At 52.9% G+C, this 18622-nt stretch overlaps 1 protein-coding gene across 1 annotated transcript in view; it reads right to left on the bottom strand.

Annotated features, from left to right (window-relative positions):
• Positions 1–18622, bottom strand: part of LOC126498958 (cadherin-23-like) — a 255620-nt gene that overhangs the window by 20311 nt on the left and 216687 nt on the right. Inside the window, exons 14-19 of the mRNA XM_050137954.1 lie at positions 12708–12772; positions 10536–10773; positions 8336–8441; positions 7611–7738; positions 2093–2165; positions 97–213 (exon numbers count right to left, since the gene is read on the bottom strand). Of these exons, the coding sequence (XP_049993911.1) occupies positions 97–213; positions 2093–2165; positions 7611–7738; positions 8336–8441; positions 10536–10773; positions 12708–12772 (727 nt within the window). The remainder of the gene's footprint in view (positions 1–96; positions 214–2092; positions 2166–7610; positions 7739–8335; positions 8442–10535; positions 10774–12707; positions 12773–18622) is intronic.

Here is an 18622-nt window from a genome sequence, read left to right as displayed (position 1 = left end):
GTAAAATCAAAGCCTACTTGCTCTTAGCAGCATGGGAAGAGACCGTGATCCCTGACTGGCCCAGGAAGAGCAGCAGGTCTCAGGGTGGGGGCTCACCAGAGCGGGCATTGATGCGGAACTGTGAGGACCCTTCCAGTGAGTAGATGATGGATTCCTGCCCGTACTCCCGTGACCGGTCCAGGTCCGTGGCATTTAGGAACAGCACTGTGGCTCCTTTAGGACGACAAAGAGGTAGGAGGTTGCTCTTCTGACCCCCAATCCCTGGAGTCACATCCCAGACCCTCTAGTGGCCAAGCCTCAAGGAACTGGAGAGCATGATAGATGGTGTGTCCCAGCGCTGAGTCTCCACAGAGGTGAGATGGGTTCTGGGATAGGGTCCTCTCCTCCCCCAGACCCATGACCCAGCCTCTAACAGCTCAAGCTGCCTCCTGACCTTGCCCGGCTGTCCTGTGGATCAAACCCACCCAGATCTACCAGCTTTCAAAGAAACCAAGTGCCCAATTAAATTATTCTACGTTTACTATACCCAATTTTTGTCCTTTTTAAAAATCTTTTTCATAGCAGAATTTATACAAGACTATATTTTCTTGTTAATGTCCAGTGAAGGTCTTTGCCTTTCAATCCCTTTCCATCTACCTAGGATCCTGGGTTTAGAGAGGGGTTGACTATCCCCGCAGTCCTGGTCAGACCCCACAGGTGACTTGTCCTAAGGGTATGCTCACCTAGGCTTTGGGCTGCAGCACCCTCCTGCTCTAGGTAGCAGTCAGAGGTTGGGTAAAACCTCTGTGGCCCCCAGAGTCCCTCAGCCGCTTCCTCTGCAGGGGTCTACCTGTGGGGCTTCCAGGAATGCTCCCTGAGAGAAGTATACAGGTGCCAGGTACTGGTGGCAGCTGGGACTAGGAGTCTTCATAAAGAGGACGGATAAGTCAGACCCCTTCCCAGAGGCCAGGGCTTCAGGTGTGCTCTTTGGTTCCAGGGACATGGAGTTAGGAAGAGAGTTGGCGTCATATTCAAAGACCTTTGCCAAATGCCTAGGAGGATAGGGCTTTATCCTCCTGGCCTTTAGCAGGGATAATCTTTAGGGGATGCTGGATACAGGAATGTGGGATGGGCACAGCTTGCCACCCAACTCACTCATCCTCAGACACTAGAGAGATACCTGGAGGTTCTGCTTAGATCCTGATACATGGAAAGGCACCCCCAGCTCCAGCTATATCGATTTCAACTGTCTCTACGTTCAGATGTCCTGGATACTCAGGACATCCCCTCTTCTACATCACTGCTCAGAAATCTCTGTGGTGTGCATGTCCCCCGAAGAGAGCACACTTGGAGGGGAAGGGGAAGCTGTCAGCCTGCCCCCCCAAGGAAAGGAACCCACACATGGAGCTTGTGGCACTGGCTCACGCTGTGTCTTCCATTCTTAGGCTCATATAGAAAATCCTTCAACGAGACCGGTTTTATCCCGGGCTTTTTTCAGACCCAGGCCAGCTGGCCTTGGTGAGTTCCTGATAGAACACCCCCATTGTCTCAGTGTGTGAGTGCACCCCTCGCGGTCACCTTACTAGACCTGGATGGAGGTGGGTGGTCCTTGGACTTCCCACAGGGCAGGAAACCCTGATTGCTCTTTGGGTTGATGGATTGCTCTTTGGGTTGATGAGGGAGGGGGACTTGATTGGGGGAGGGGGAGGGAAATGGGAGGCGGCGGTGGGGAAGAGACAGAAATCTTTAATAAATAAATATATAAATTAAAAAAAAAAAGAAAATCCTTCAAGACCACCCTTCAAAATCGCCCCACCAAAAGTCATGGCTCCTGGAACCTGCCTCATAGTATAAAGTTTCCGAACTTAGATTCTTTCAAGACTGTATAATTAATCATCTGTTATTCTCGTCCCGCTGAACTGGCTGCAGGGGAACACGACCCAGTGCCCAATGGAGGCTCTGCACACGGTAGTAGCAATAACCAGATGTCCCCAATGACTGCCTGATTTGTCATAGAGGCCTAGGAAGTTGACAAGGCTGTAGGTCTTGCAAATGCATGTACCAAGGCTTCAGCCGCCTGTTTACGGGCTTTTTGCCCTGGCCCCAACAATACCTGCCATGATGTTCTCCACCACAGAAACGAAGTAGGCAGGCTTGCTGAAGGTAGGGGGGTTGTCATTCTCATCCTGGAAGGGAAGCACACAGATCAATCAGTGTGTCTCGGAGGTACCTGGCCAACTGTCCAAAGTGGGAACCAAGGGGTCTGTATGGGCTGGCTGGCCCTGTGGGCCTCTGGCCTCTATGCGTCACCAGTGGCTAGGGATTGTGAAGGCCAGATCATGTTGAAGGAAATTGGACAGTCATTGGCAAAACATGCAAGGGTTGAAAAGGAATAATATGGGATCCAGAGACAGGTACTAAATAAGACAGCAGTCAGCTCGCCCACAGCTCCTAGTCTCCCGCCTTCGAGCTACACTCCAAGGTTGCTCCAGAAGCCGAGTCCCCATGCTCCCATGCAGCATCCACTTGACCCTCCCTCCCAGGTGAGTCAAGACATAGAGAAAGGGTCTAGAAACTCTGCTAAGATGAAGGGAAAGGGTTGGAGAGATGGTTCAGTGGTTAAGAGCACTGGCTGCTCTTCCAGAAGACCCAGCTTCAATCCCAGCATCACAACTATCTATAACTTCTGTTCCAGTGAAGCAGATGCCTTTTCCTGGCCTCTGCAGGCACTAGGCACACATGTGGTACACGGACATTCATGCAGGCAACACACCCATTCACATAAAAAAAAATTAAAATCAAAAAGTGAGGGGGAAAGACAAGTCTACACCAAAGATGCCAAAGTGTGCAGGGGTGGGCAGTGTTGAGGCTATTCCCAGAGTTGAGGCTCCAGCCCTGGGCTGGCTGTAAATGGGGTTAGACAGACACCCAGATCACACATGAACACCAGTTTCTCACCCCCTGTCCCCACCTGGCCTGCAGCATGGCACCTGCCAGTTCTAGAGCATGTCTTCCTCTGGCCCACCCTGTGGTGGCTAGGGATGGGGGTGGAAGCCTGGCTGCGGGGCTGGACCAGGTAGGAATGAGCCCTGCTGTGGTGGGAACCAGAGCCAGGTGCAGCCCACAGCTCCTCCACCAGCTCCCTAATCTCTTCCATCAGAGGAGTGAGCCTTCCTGCCTTTGAGACTCTCACCATAGCCAGCAACTTCTGCAATCGCTCACCAGGAATTCCTCCCAGTGGCCCTCTTCACTGAAGACTTTCTAGTTCCCTTGGCTCCATGCTTCCCTCCTCAGCTCAACAGAGCGGCGAGAAGCCCAGGAGCTGGCTGAGTGCCCCTCTCCCACTCCACTGCCCCCATCGCAATGTTCAGTGGGTCCCACGACTAGCTCCTCAGAGCTCAGGGAATGGGGAGGGAGGTGTGGGGACACTTTCTGAACTCTTCTGCTACAGTTCCTTCCGCATGAGCGAGCCAGGGAGGGAGGGGACAAAGCTGCCTGGCTCTCCTCTCCTTGGGACTATAGACAACCTCCGCCTGCTGCATGGTGAGTTCCCAGAATCAATGGGAACTCAGTGTCTCCCAAGTCCGTTTACTACTCTGTCCTGCATACAGGTTCACTCTCTTCCCCAAAAAACTGGGAGCCTCGAGGCTCTCCTGACATCCAGTGTCCCCCACAGGCCACTTGGGAGTCACCCAGGCTCCTGGCGAGGGCTCAAGTGCTCTGGGTGCACACATACAGTGAGACTTCTGCTCGGCTGCATTGAGCAATGCCGAGAATGTCAGCGACAGAGCACGAGGCAGAAACTTATTAGCGGTGATATTTCCCCGGATTCTGGCGCTGCGCTCGCTATTAGTTCTAATTCAGTGGCTCCCTCTATAAAAGCTTATTGTCCCCTAATGGGAAATCTACAAACCGAGTTTGACTTCTTTATTAAAAACCAACAAGCAGCAGACGAGAAGGAATCACCTGGCTCCTCTCACCTGCCCCTCCTTGCCCAAGCCTGAAGGTGTTCCATCGCCTCTCCCCATGGAAGCCTGCGTGGGAAGACCTCCGCCAATTATTCAATGAAAGCTGTTTCGGTTATTTTTTTTTTTTCCCAGGCAAGAGAAAATCCTTTTGGCCAAGGGAGGAGGCAGCTTAGCAGAGTGACAGCTACTTAAGAATCACCCACGTGCAAAATCTAGCCGAAGGCGGTGACCTTTTCAAGTGTGGTCCTTAGACACGAGTGACTACGCTGTCCAAACGCCCTGCCTGGGAGCTGGAGCCTGTTCTCTCAGAGCCACGGGGGCACCTGTCTTTGTTGTCGGCTGCTCCCGTTGTCAGATGGCTGGGGTAGACTCAAGGGAAGTGAAGACCTCTGAGGGCTCTGCTGACAGTACCAGAGGGATGTGAAAGAGGGGGTCCCCTCTTTTCAGTTGGGGCTCACTAGCTTGCCTAATGGAGAGTGGTGGAGCTTGCTCTCACCCCCAACATGGAGCGTCTCCTGCCTGGGATTGGGGCAGGAAGGCTGTTACTCAAACTTTCATTTCAGCATGGGAAAAGGCTAGCCCAGCTCTTGGCCTTCCACTTCCTGTTTGCTCCGGTCCCCAGGAGGGGCTGAGGCAAGAAGAGAAGAGGCCATGTCAGGTCTTTTCAATGAGTCCCAGACAGCAGAGTAGAGTCTGGGTTAGCCGGGTGTTGCCTAGTGTGGCCCCTTAACAGGAAGCAGCAACAGTCCACAGTCCACAGTCCACCCCAGCAGGGGGTCACAAGAGGGCAGAGTTTTGGCCCTCATCAGGACCACTAGGTGAGAACTGCGCTTTGGTTACTCTGTTTTGGTTTATTGAGATAGGCTATCAATTTATAGCCCAGGCTAGCCTGGAATTGACTATATAGTGCAGGCTGGTCTTGACACATGACTATCCTCCTGCCTCAGCTTTTCCGGTTACAGGCATGAGCTCTAAGAACCACACTTTATTTGATAAGACACCACTGGCTCAGTTAATCCTATTCATGGGGTAGAGGTGAGGTCTCTGAAGAGTACTGGGCTCGGTCACATGTGCCTTAATCTTCCCAGCCTGTGATTATGGACAGAAAGGGGTTCACTTCCAGCTCGGTCACTGGTAAGCATAAGGAAGCAGGGGCATTTCTCTCCACTTCTCTCCTCGGCTTCCTCTGCCAAGGGCGTAGAAGAAACTGTGCGACAGGAAGCCGTGGCTCCATGGTGGAGCCTGGGGGCAGTTCACTTTTCACATGGCTGACTGTGCCTACCTCTTTAACCCGCCTTCCTAACCTCCCTTGTTCTAATGAGTGTCAAATGTCAGCTGGGCACAGCCTGGAGTCAACTGTTGGTGTCTCAGTCAAGAGACCAGCCTGTGGCCACGTCAGAGAGACTGTCTTGATCCACGGTTGATATGGAGATGGCCCAGCTGATTGTGGGTGGCACCAGCCCTAGGCAGGTGGGCCTGGGCTGTATAAAAAAGCTAGCGAAGGCCTGGCAGTGGTGGCACACGCCTTTAGTCCTGGAACTTGTGAGGCAGAGGCAGAGAGATCTCTGTGAGATCGAGGCCGGCCTGGGCTACAGAATGAGTACCAGGAACATGAGGACTGTTACACAGGGAAACCCTGTCTTGAAAAACTAAGAGAGAGAGAGAGAGAAAGAGAGAGAATAAGCTAACATGCAGTGCTTCTTCATAGTTTCTGCATAATTTCCTGCCTTGACTTCCTCTCAGTGATGGACTGTGACCTGGAAGTGTAAGTCAGATAAACCCTTTCCTCACCAGGAAGGCTTCCTTTTGTTCTATCAAAGCAGCAGAATGAAACTAGGACCCCCCCACCCCCCCACCACCCTTACCCCTCCTAGCTCCCTGCCTGTCCCAAAGCCTAGAGGGTCCTGCTCAGCATGCCCCTACTCTCCAGGGCAGGCTGGGCATGCCGCTGTTGGCAGGACAAGTGTCTGTCCTGCCATCTGTGATGATGGGCAACATGCCAGGGGCTGCCTGTGTGGGCTCAAGCCCATCTCATGGTAACACAGAGACGGGCACCATGATTGTCTCCATGTGCGGATGAGAAAACGGAGCGGCGAGAAGCCCAGGACATACAGTGGGTAGTGGAGGCAGGTTCTAAGTCCCACACCCTCAGGAAGAGCTGTGCTTCTCCGTCATTTCATGTCACTTGGGGATGTGGCGCCAGGTATCTGTCACTCCTTTCCATTCCCCACGCTTCATGTGCCTCACATGCAGACAGAATGCACAGCAGGGGGTGGTGGGTGGAAGAGAAGCCTGGGTGGGTCAAAGGTCAATGTGGGTCAACGTGTGACTCTGAGGAGGGCCGGGGTGGTGATTATGATCAAGATGGGGAAACTGAGGCCAGGCTGGGAGGCATGGTCAGGGTCAGGTCATGTGATGAGCACTAGACAGGATCATCACTACTGGGGCACATTCTGGCTCTTTGGTGCTACCCTGCTGGGTTAAGGCAGAAGGTTGTGGGTTCAAGATCAGCCAGTGTTATGGGACCTCCATGAGACCCCGCTTCTCCTTTGCCATTCTCTGAGGTAAAATCCTGACCCTCTGAAGGCCCCTGAGCTGTCCCTATCTCTGTATAGACCCCCTTCCCAGACACCCCAGCATCCTGTTCCCATGTGTCCGCCCCGGGGAGCTTTCTCATGCACCACTGAGAGTTCTCATCACCTCAACTCCACCCTGGCCACTCAGGAAGTAGCGTCTCCTGTCCTGACGAGACTTGACTGCTAGGAAGCTGGTCCCAGCCTCAGGCTGATTAAAGGGCTGGTATGAGGCTGCCCCAGAGGCTGCCTGGAGCTGGCTGTGACAGGAAGGTCAGCTGCAAGCCTGCTGTGGGGAGCTTCCCGAGCTGGTATTCCACGCACCCCCCAACCGGTATGTCCCAGCTGATAGCCTGATTGAATTCTCCAGAGGGCTAGCAATCCCACCCACGCTCACCCACCCTCTGTTGCAAACAGGGAGGGGCCAGGCCAGTGCGTGCTCAGGTGCGTGTTGGGGGGTGGGGTCCCAGGAGAAGACCTGTGGGCCCTGCTGTCAGACCATGCTGTGCTGTGTCCCCAGTGTGGCCGGGGGAGCGGCACATGGCAAATGAGCCAGTGAGGAGATGGATTCGGGCGCTGATAATTTCAGACAGGAAAGCGCTGAGGTGTGTTTGATATTCATGTCAGACAGGCGGCGGATTGCGCTCAGGCCCCTTTCTATATCCAGAGAACCAGAGAGAGAGAGAGGGGAGGGATAAAGGAAGAGAGGGACAAAGAGGGACAGGGAAGAGGAACAGCGACCTTCCCATCATTCCCTTGGACTCCATGGAATGTGGCTTCTGAGGAAGGGGTCGTCCACCATCTCCCTCTGTCTCCCCATCCTTGCTTTCCAGAGCGGATCACAGGGCTTCATGCAGAGCCAAAGCAGGGCCATTCATCTCTCACTGAGCTCCAGGGCCCTGGGTCTCTCTGGCCACGCGTGCAGGTGCCTCGACAGCTGAAGCAATGGCACAACGTGCTGGGAGCAGGATTTAGGACGGTTGCAACCGTGGGGACACAGTCCTTTCCCACCAGCCAGAGGTGAGGCCTCCAAGAAGCATTCCCCACCCCTCACCCTGGAAATGTAAGGCTAGTGTCCGTGGATACTTACAAACACCTCAATGGTGACAGGGACGGTGCTGTAGAGCGGAGGGCTGCCAGCATCCTTGGCCATGACTGTTAGGTATATCAGTCCATTGGGTATCTGCTCGTAATCCAGTGGGCGGCTCACGCTGATCACTGGAACAGCAGGAACAAGGGCCTTAGCAAACAGAGTCCAGCTGCCTGGGTGCAGAGCTCCCCTTGGGTCCTGGACCTTCCTTGGTTTAGTGACTGCCAGCGCTAGGCTCAGTGCTGAGCACACCAACAGGTCACTATTGTGTAACTAGGCAACTCTGCCATCATTCCTCCGGACGCCATAGAACATGGCTGCTGGGAAAGAGCCCGCCACCATTTCCCATTTCTTTAGATGGAGACTAGGCCCTCAATGAAAGACTGGGAGGTAGCCACACAGACCTGCCCACAGGACAGTGAGGTTCATCCAATGTGCCTCCTCCATGGACTCTAGTCACCTCAGGCTTCCTGCTGTACCTGCACGGTTGGCCATGGGCCTAACTAAGACACAGAGAAAGGTCTGCCTGGTGTGTGCTAGCTCTTGGCTTTGGGGAGATATGACTTCTGGCCACATCCTACTCCAGCCACAGTGGCCCAGCAGCTTCCAGAAAAGTACAGGGTGTATGGGAGTTGTAGGGTGCCCCCACCCCTGAAGGGGCCATGACTGCAAGGGGCCCACCACCCCTCTTCCCAGCTGGGCCCTTTACCCTGCCCCCCTCGCACCTCCGTAGCCTTCATAGATGCTGATGTCGAAGTAGCTGCCGAAGGCGGACGCGTTGACGATGCTGTAGGTAATCTGGTTGTTGGGAGGGGAGTCTTCATCTGTTGCCTGGAAGGAACGGGGCAGACACGGCCCATTGAGCTCACCAAAGATGTGGGACCAGGACAGCGTGGTGGAGAAGCAGCCCAACTCCTCTTGGCTCTTCTTTGGATGGTGTAGCTCAGGTCACCTCCTGGCCCAGGACCTCAGGGACCTTCTTATTCCTCAAAAGGAACCCACTCTCTGGCTCCCGGCAAAACTCTGTTCCCTCCACTTGTGGGCACAAAGGTGGGCTGGAAAATGGAGCTGGCTCTTCCAGGGGATGACTGGCATATCAATGTCCCATATTCTCTGTTCCAGCCCCAACACCTCACGTCATAGATGGCCCCCCAGAGATAAGACTGCTACGACTGCTATTCAGTTTGTCCCCAAAAGTTCATGTGTTAATGGCTTGGTTCTCGGGGTGGGTAGCATTAAGAGGTAGTGGAACTTTTAAGGGGTGGGGCCTCGTGGGAGGTGGTTATGTCATTGGAGGTTCTGCCACTAGCATGAATTAATGTCATTTTAAGGGACCCTGATCAAGATCAAGTTACTATAGGAAAGGAAGGCCTGATCTTGAATCTGTCCTGCTTCCTATCTAGCTGTGTGAACTTCCTTGCCTGATCCACTCATGATGCTGTCTACAACACTGTGAGGGAGCCTCGGCTTAGGCCGAGGTCAAATTGATGGGCACACAGCACTTTGCTTCCTTTATAAAGTATGCAGCCTCCGCTACTGCACTCCAGCAACAGAAGACAGGTTAAAACTGGGATCCTTGGGTATTCTGCTAGCGCTCTGAGGCCCACTGTAAGTTCTTATAATTGCTGCTTGCAATTAGTCCGTGGGCCTATGTGTGCAGGGCCCTCTGACTCTTGAGTGCTGCAGCATGCCTGGCTTGGTGCACAGTTGGTTCCTATTAAATGCATGTCGCTTGTAGGTAAGAAGGGAAGCAAATATTCAGAAAGGGACCAGGGATGCTTCTTCCTTTGACTGTGGGAACTTCTTTCTAGAGTGTCTCTGACTCTAGAGAGCCTTCAGGACTTTCCAGCATGGGGCTGAGTCAAAGGGAAGGGCAGGGTCTTTGGGGAAATCATGGCAGGCTAGGTGGCTCATATCTTTTGCGCACCCATGCCCACTCTTCACCCTTGCCTTCACCGTTTGTTTCAGAAACAAGCTCCAAGGAGAGAGCCTGGGTCCTGTCACTTTGGTTCTGATGATGGGGAAACCGTGAGGGGACATGAAGTCTCTGGTTAGAGATCACTGCTGTGTGTTAGGGACTTGCTGCAGGGGACTTAGGCAGAACAGAGCCTCATTTCAGGTGGGCCCCACTCTCTCCCCACAGGCAATGCCTTCACTGCCCATCTCTCCCTTGCTTCTCCTTTTGTGGTTTCTGTGGCTACTTTATGTGTGTGTGTGTACATTCTCAAGTATGTGTGTGTACATGTGTGTAGATACATGTGCACCTGTGTGAGTGTGTGTGGAGGCCAGATGTTGACATCACGTGTATTTTTCACTGTTTTTTGCCTTATCTTTTGGGAGAGGGTCTCTCTCTCCACCCATCCCCTTGGTGTTTTTCAGACAGGGTTTTTCTGTCCCTGGCTGTCCTGGGGCTCACTCTGTAGACCAGGTTGACCTCAAACTCACAGAGATCTGCCTGCCTCTGCCTCCTGAATGCTGGAATTAAAGGCGTGTGCCACCACCTCCCAGTGAGGGTCTCTCTCTCACTGAAACTGGACCTTGCCAACTGGCTAACATGGACCTTCCTGTCTCCCCTCCTCCGCACTGGGATCACAGGTGTGATTCAGTTTTGACAGGGAAGTTCAGGACTGAACCAAGGTCCTCATATTTGATCGCAGGCCCTTTCCCATTGAGCCATCTTACCACGCTAATGGTGGTTTTGCAACGGGACGGACACCCCACCCTATGGCCTCGAAAGGGGGCATTGGGGGTGCCTTCAGGCTAAATGGCCTGACATCTGGGTTGAGGCAAACACGTTGAATGCGTCCCTTCTGGCTCTCTAGGGGCAGGAGGTGATGCTCAGAGGAGCTCCAGGCATGTAGATGGGAGTCTGGTGCCACCTGCAAGAACTCAGGAGATAACAAGAGCAGGGCTCCTGGGCCTTACCCTGAGCCGCACCAGCTGCGTGACAGAGGGCTCATTCTCCCTCAGGGCACCCACGTAGGCATCCTTCTGGAAGGTGGGCACATTGTCATTGACATCCAGCACATTGATCCGGACCCGGCCCGTGGTCTCCTCACCACCTCCATCCCGGGCGATGACAGTCAAGGTGAAGCGCTGGATAAGTTCGTAGTCCAGCCGAGCTATGAGCACAATGAGCCCCGTGTCCTTGTCCAGTGAGAACCTGTGTCGGGGAGGGAGGAGGGAGAGGATGCCAGGATTAAAGCACGTTGTGGGTGAGCTCCAGTGGGGGGCCAAGGACCCGGTGACAGGCCCCTCTCTGTGAGGAGGAGCTTTGCCCACTGGGCGTGTTTAGATAACAGAGAACTGGGGACACAAACTCTGCTGTCTGATAGTTGGAGAAGGGTGCTGGGTCCTCTTTTGGAGCTGATACTATCATTTGCTGGAGGGATCAAGCCTTTGGGAAGAGGCTGGTCGAAGTGTTCTGGGGATCATGAGGGCCAGTGAGACCAACCCTCCAGCTATCGCCTTTAGGGGTGCCCTTTAGAAATCCACATGAGCTACCAGGACCGTGTGTATGCTTTGCCTGTCCAGCGGCTGCCAGCAATTCACGCCTGGAAGGGCGCTTGGGAAACCCTGGGTCCAGAGATGGGAAGAGAGGAGAGAGTCAGGATGACTGGGCCCCAGGACCACTGGGCTCCTGAGGGAGATACTGCCCTGTGCATCCAGCCACTGCTATGCATCTACCTAGTGTTGGGGCCTCTGTCGCAGAGTGTTCAGCATTGCCAGTGACACCTAATAGGGTCCCAGTTTCTCCTTGATCATCCATGGACTATCTGGGTGTTAATGCTAGTTCACAGCCAAACTGCCTCATTAGGTTGGGCTTCCAAATATATGTGACTATTCATTCTCTCTCTCTCTCTCTCTCTCTCTCTCTCTCTCTCTCTCTCTCTCTCTCTCTCTCTCTGTGTATGTGTGGTGTGTATATGTATAATAGCATGTGTGCAAGTGTACTTGTCTACACATGTGTATGGAAGGGCTTTGTGACAATGTCTTTCACTGACCCAGAGCTCAGGCTGTCTGGTCTGTGAGCCCCACAGGGCATCCTCCCGTCTCTCCCTCCTCTGGGATTACAAGCACGTACCATCATACCTGGCTTTTTCACTTGGGTTCCAGGAGGATCGAACTCAGATCCCCATACTTGCATGGTAAGTACCTTCCTGACCGAGGTGTCACCCCAGCCCTAGGCTGCTCATTCTCAGCAGCGGACCTGCCCTGTGGCTTCAACTAGGCCTTTGAACATGTTCAATTGGCAGGTCTTCCCAGCCTCTGATAAACTGATGGCAAGAGGCAGACCAGGTCTAGATCAAGGACTGTATTACTACCATGTGCAGGGAAGCACAGAGTCAAGCGGTCCAACTTGTAGCTGCTGTATGCCGAGAGTCACCCTCCTGGTAGCGGCCATGTGTCCTGGCGGTAGAGGCCATGTATAGAGGCCTAGCCCTGCTGCCTACCAGCTGTGTGAATTTTTGTAAGTCACCCAGCCTCTTGGAGCTGCGACTTCCTGTCCAATGGAAGTGAGGAGAGTTCTGATGACTGAACTCCCTATCAGTGACAAGGGACGATCCAGGACTAAGGCCGATGTATGGTGAGTGTTTGACAGAGAGCCTGGTGCACAGTGGGTCCTCAAATGTCCTCCGTGGCCTCTGGTGGCAGGAGGAGCAGTGTTCAAACTTCTGGGCCTCATAGATGCCTGCTTCTCTGCTCCCAAAGCTATGTCCAGAGAAACCCTGTACCAGAGAGCTTAGGGGCTTAGCCAGCTGGTTCCAGCTAGAGCCAGACAAACAATCTTGCTTTAGAGCAGTGGTTCTCAACCCATGGGTCGTGACCCCTTTGGGGGGGGGTCAGATATCAGATATTTATGCTACGATTTATACCAATATCAAACATACAGTTATGAAGTAGAAGCAAACATAATTTTATGGTTGGGGGGGTCACCATAGCATGAGGAGCTGTATTGAAAGGTCGCAGTGTTAGGAAGGTTTAGAACCACTGTTCTAGGGTTCAGATTCTCGGAGCTCCCCTGGGCACAGGGCAGTTTGCTGGACTCTATGGGTCGTCAGAAGCTGCTGCCAAGAGGCCAGGGCAGGAACTCACCTGTCAGGGTCATCACTGAAGAAGTAGTTGACTTCCCCAAAGGTGCCCACATCATTGTCGGTTGCCTGCAGTGGTAAAAGGGGAGATGGTGAGTGACATGCCAGGAAAGGGCCCAGGCCACCTATGCCCCTTTGATGTGCCTCCTGTGGCCCAGCCAAATTGCTCAGAGCCTGTGCTGTTCAGCAAGGTGGTCACTGGCCACAGGTGACTTGTCAGGTCACATGGGGGAAGCACAGTCCTTCTAGAAGGCTTTGGTGGCTAGGGTCATTGGCTTCTGTTTCACCCTGAACGCGGCTGCCATCTGAAGATGCCGTCCAGCTTCTCCTTTCCTTTCCCCTCCTCCTCTCTTCTGCCTTGCAGATTCAGCAGGTCCTCCCCATGGGTAGGCACTGTCCTCGACCTGAACTCTGGCCCCTTCCTAGGCGAACGCTTTGGAGCTGGCGAGCTGTGGCCTGCTCCCAGGTACCAGTTGGCTGGGCTGACCTTGGGGCTCACTTACATCGGCTTTACTCTCGGGCTTCTCTCCAAGATGGAATGTGAATAGAGACGGTAGCTAAAAATACGTTTTAATGCCCCTCCGCTCAATATTTTCTGAGGTTCTTTTTAAAAAGCTCCCAGATTCTATGAAATCTATTAAATTCTACGTTCTTTATAATAAACCTGAATTTTCATGAGAAGCTAATGTGTGCTCGGTATATCCAGTTCCGGAAGGCAGATAGATGAATAATATATTTCTATCCCAAATGAATGAAATGAAAAATATGTTTATACCCAGAGAATTAAGACCTTAGTTAACCAGAAAATGTGGCTATTCATAAAGATGCCATTTCTGAGGGCTCTGGGCTGCCTGTTTTCAGGGCACTGCCTCCTGCGCCCAGTTTTCACAGCAATGGTCCTAGAGTCTGTGTGCAGACAGCTGCTACCCCCCCCTCCTCCACTGTGATCCTAGCCAGGTTCAGAGCCGGGTTAAGCTCCTCAGTGTATATGCTGTGCCGAGTTAATACAGAAGCAGACACTGACTCCCCAGGGCCTCCCCTGCCCGAGCCACTCCTCATGACAACTGCCGCGACTAGAGACTTAGTGCCGCCCCCACACAGGGATGCCATTCTTATACCAAACCCAAATAACAGATGGGGAAACTGAGGCACCACAAAAGTCCATCATTTACCCAGGTCTCACAGCTTGAAACAAAGCTCACTTTGTATCCCATGCCCCTGGCTGCTGAGAGGAGTCCTCTAACCCCAGAGGAGCACTGTTCCAGAAGGAAAGGAGCCTGGGTGTTCCAGGGCAGAGGCGACCCCAGCGCTCCTGGTGAGACCTTTGTTCTCCCCTTCCAGAGATGGAGAAAGGAGGTGAAAACTTCATGCCCTCCATTCCTAAGTCCCAGGGGCAATGCAGCATCCAGAGTATCACCAGATGCCAGCACTGTTTCTGTGTCCGAGGAAAAACTGATACCATGTCATGGAGTCCTTTGGTGGGGGCTGGAGTGGGTAGAGGCACAAGATGGCCCCCGGGGAACCAAACAGCATCCTCCTCTGTTTGAGAAGAGGGTTGGTGATATGGCAGAGTGGGGCCTCCACCTGCTGGGCTCTGGCTGGCACAGTGCCTGGTACACAGAAAGGGCAGGCACTTCCTGGTGCCAAGAAAGGAATGGGCGCCATCTAGCAAGAAAAGGAATATGGGGCGGGAAACTTGAGGAGAGAGGGAAGGAGGAAGGAAAGATGGTCAATCATGCTTGTCAGCATGATTGGATCTGGGATCAAATAAAAGACAGGCTGCTGGGCACACAGGAGAGGGATTTTCTTGAGCGGGTTATTTGAGTGGGAAGACACGTGCTAGATGTGGGAGGTACTCCACACAAAAGGAACTGGAAGAGGAAGCTTCAACTTGGCCTGTTTGCCTTCACTCTTGAGGGGAAGTTCCTCTACTTTAACGCTGCTGCTATTGCTGTTGGTGGTGGCTGTGGTTCCTTCACTGATATCAGAACCCAGTCTCTTCAGGCTTCCAAGCAGACTGAAAACCAGCAGCTCACCAGGAATCCTCTAGACTGTCAGTGCTAGGTGGGACTAGCCCAGCTTTGTAGAATGAGCAGCCACTGAGTTCCCGGCTTCACCATGTACAACAGCCACTGTTGAACTACCCAGACCTTGTCATGTAATCCAATCTAATAAACTGCCCTTCAGTACATATTCATTCTATTGGTTCTGTTCCCCCAACTAATACAGAAGGATTTAAAAGGCACTTGAAGGGAGGGGAGTCATTCACAGAGGAGAAGGGTAAAACGACCCAGCAGCCCCCCCCCACACACACATATCCCTGCCTTGAAAGAAGATCTGTGCCCTTCATTGTTTTGGGGCTCCTAAAGACTTGCACATAAACTGCTGAGACAGGAAAAAATTGCTGAGCTCCCGTAGTCCAGCATCTTCTCTCTGGAGTTTGGGTCTAGAACAGTTGAGGCCCAGGGGAGTCTACTGGTGAGACTCTGGGGATCAGCTGAGATCATCTTAATGTAGACACTGGCCTCTTGCCCTAAGGCATACCCTCCCTTCCCTGTGTGGGCTGGACTCGGCATAGCTTCCAAAGAGCCTGCTTGGTCCCTGGGGTCCTCTCACAGCCTGCTCAGGCCACCAAGGCTGACAAGGGAACATTTGTGGGCCCTTTGGAGTCAGCATCTAATAATTGTATGAAATATGTAAGCCAGGACCAAAGTATCAGCTGGCTTTTATTTCTCGACTGTATGAAGCCAAGGTGAGGTCAAGAACTCTGTGCCTTACAAGGTGGGGAGGGGAGAGGTTTCCAGCCTGTCTAGTTTATACAGCCACCTCCAGTTCAGGCTGGGCCACAGACAACTCCAAGGACGGCATAGGCTGTGCTGCCTAGATATATAGGGTCGGGCTTAGGGCTCTTCTCTGGCCTGTCTTACCCGCTCCTGCTCTCCCTGAACCCAACCTTGGTTAATGCTTTTTAACCTGCAGCTCCTTTTAGCCTGGGTACCCCTGATGCAGGGCGAGGACAGACTGACAGATGTACTTGGTCCTGGGCCTACATATTTCACACAGTTATTAGATGGTGACCCCAGAGGGCCCACAAATGTTCCCTTGTCAGCCTTGGTGGCCTGAGCAGGCTGTGAGAGGACCCCAGGGACCAACCAGGCTCTTTGGATGTCCAGCCCACACAGGGAAGGGAGGGTATGATTAGGGCAAGAGGCCAGCGTCTATATTAAGATGATCTCAGCTGATCCCCAGAGTCTCACCAGTAGACTCCCCTGGGCCTCAACTGTTCTAGACCCAAACTCAAGAGAGAAGATGCTGGACTGTGGTAGCTCAGCGGTTTTTCCTGTCTCCGAAGTTTATGTGCGAGTCTTTAGGGGCCCCAAAACAATGTCCTGCCAGGAATTTCAGTCTCTGTTATAGAAAAGCAACTTTTTACCAATGATTAAACAGAAGTTACCTGTCTTCACGCCCCCATTTAAACCCATTTGGTGTCTTGAGGGACGCAGGACCCCTGAGTGCTGCCCTCAGGGCTGGACATCCAGCGCTCTACTGCCCATCTGCCACCCAGTACAGTCAGGCCGCTGCTGCCTGCCTCCGCCCCGCCCAGCTCCGACTGCTCGAGCCCCCAGTAAGTTACCCTCTTCCCCAGACTTGCCCACAGCAGCTCTCTGAAGTTTATGGCCAGAACAAGTGACAGACAGGCCATGGCTCACCTCAGGACGTGACCAAAGGCCTGTAGATAAAAAATATAATCCTCTACAGACACAAGCACCCTCTTTCCTGCCACAGTCTAGAAATGAGTACACAGATGTCCTGCAGGAGACTCCTGGGGCCTCTGGGTCAGGTAGGTGACTGAAAAGATGATGGGAAGGTGGTATAGTTGGCCACACAGGTGTCTCAGATTGACCTAGCTGCCCAGGCAACCCTGGTCTCCAGGTGAACGCCTCAACAAGTCTCCAGTACCTGTTTCTGGCACTTGTGTCAAGACCACCATCCCATCTTGTCCTCCCTGGATGCTGGGTTGACACTCACATACGGACGGAGACATACTAGCACATCTTACCAGCCGTCAAGATTCTTGAAGGGCTGTAGGGGCAAGACATAAATCCGGTGGCCAAGATGACTGCTCTCTACAGGTACTAGAGAGATGGCTCAGCAGTTAAGAGCACTAGCAAGCACTTCACGGAGCTTGCCGCTGAGCAATCAGCATGGCTTCACTGGTGACTCGCTGCCCACTGCTTTGTATACCGACGAAGCAGAAGTCCAATATGCTAGCCCTTTGACAAAACATATGACTTCACTTCATGGTGAAAGACTTTGAGTTCTATGTAAGCAACACAGGCTCTTCTAGAAGACCTAAGTTTTGTTTCCAGCACCCACATCAGGCAGCTCACAATGGCCTATAACCCCAGTTCCAGGGAGTCTTATGCCATCTTCTAACATCTGTAGGCACCTGTACACATATAATACACACACACACACATGAATAAATGATCTTTTTTTTTTTAAAAAAAAAAGCTGTCCTTTTCTGCTAAAAAACAAAACAAAAAATCCCCTCAATGGCTCCTTGTTACTTGATGAGCTAATTCAGACCAATATCCTGACATCTAGAACAGCCACAGCCCAGCCGGCCTTTGTTCCTGTAGCTACACCTTCCCTGATGCACCCTGAACTCTTCTCATTGTTCACTACTCCACCCTTTCATTTAAAACTCTGATATACCCATCAGGACCCACCCCAAATGTCCCTTCCCTTAGATAATCTGCACATTTGCTGGTCATGGCCAAGAGTCCTTGGTCACATCTCTCTTGGAATGCATGGCACAATCTGGGGACCTAAACATCACTCATGTGCCCCCACTTCCTTCCTGGTGAACAAGCTCAGATCAAGCTTGCTGTTGCTTGCGGCATCGCGCATGGACTCAGTTTTTGCCAATGGAGTGAAATCCCATTTCTAGCCAAAGCATTAGCATGTTGGGCTTCTGCGCCACAAGCAGATGCTCCTGTGGCCAGTGAGGAGCCATGTGGCTTGAGTAGGGGCAACCTGGGGTTCGTGAAGCACCTCAGACTCTGGCTACTTCTAAAGACCAACTGGTCACAGCCTGGAGAGGCATGACTCTTTTGGAGGGACCGCAGACAGAACACAGTGGATATGAAGGGCAGATGGAGGACGGCTGGCTTGCCAGGAGGCACCTATAGCATCTGCCCTTCCTCCCTCCCTCCCTACTACCCTCACTACTCAGTAAATTCTTTCTAGCTTTCCCAAGGTGCCAGATGCTGTACCAAAGTGTTAAGTCCTCTTTGGAAGGTGGCTTACGATCGGAATAAGGCTGAGAAAGAACTAGCTAGATAGTGGAACACAGGGTCTAGAGCCGTGAGGAGATATGGCAGAGAGTGAGCTCTAGGTGGGAAAGAAGCTGGAGAGGCTGAACTGAGCGACAGAAGGGCCTGTGGTAAGGTGCCTGGTGTCTACAGGACAGTTACTGGCTGTGCGTAGCAGGGCACCCAGACCTGGAGACTCAGAACATCTTTGCCTTCCCACCAGGCTTTCCACAGACTAGAAGGAATTAAGGTGGGTCACTATCTGTCTCCATGATCAGTGCCTGCTTCCAGGGCAAAGCAACTGTCGCTATGGCCAGTTCATGTCTCCTTGATCAGCGTCTACCCCCATGGTCAGCACCTCGTGGCCAGCACCTCCCATGGGTTTAGCACCGGCCCTGGGCTTAGCACCTGCTCTGTGGTCAGCACCTGTCCCACATGCCTTCCCTAGGGGGACAGAGTCGTGGCTGGGGTGCCTAGATGCCTGGTTTTGGAGGAATCTCCTCAACCTTGTCCTGCACAGCTTTTCTGGCAGAGTGCATTCGGCATTTGAGCTGCACGATTGTGCCCACGGTGCTTATTTTCCTGATGGACAATGCCAGCA

The sequence above is a fragment of the Alexandromys fortis genome, unplaced genomic scaffold (assembly GCF_014885135.2).
Source record: "Alexandromys fortis isolate MF-2015 unplaced genomic scaffold, M_Fortis_MF-2015_v1.1 scaffold_9, whole genome shotgun sequence".
In the NCBI taxonomy this organism is placed as follows: Eukaryota; Metazoa; Chordata; class Mammalia; order Rodentia; family Cricetidae; genus Alexandromys; species Alexandromys fortis.
Note: the sequence above shows the minus strand (reverse complement) of the source record. Positions and strands in the feature narration are given on the sequence as shown.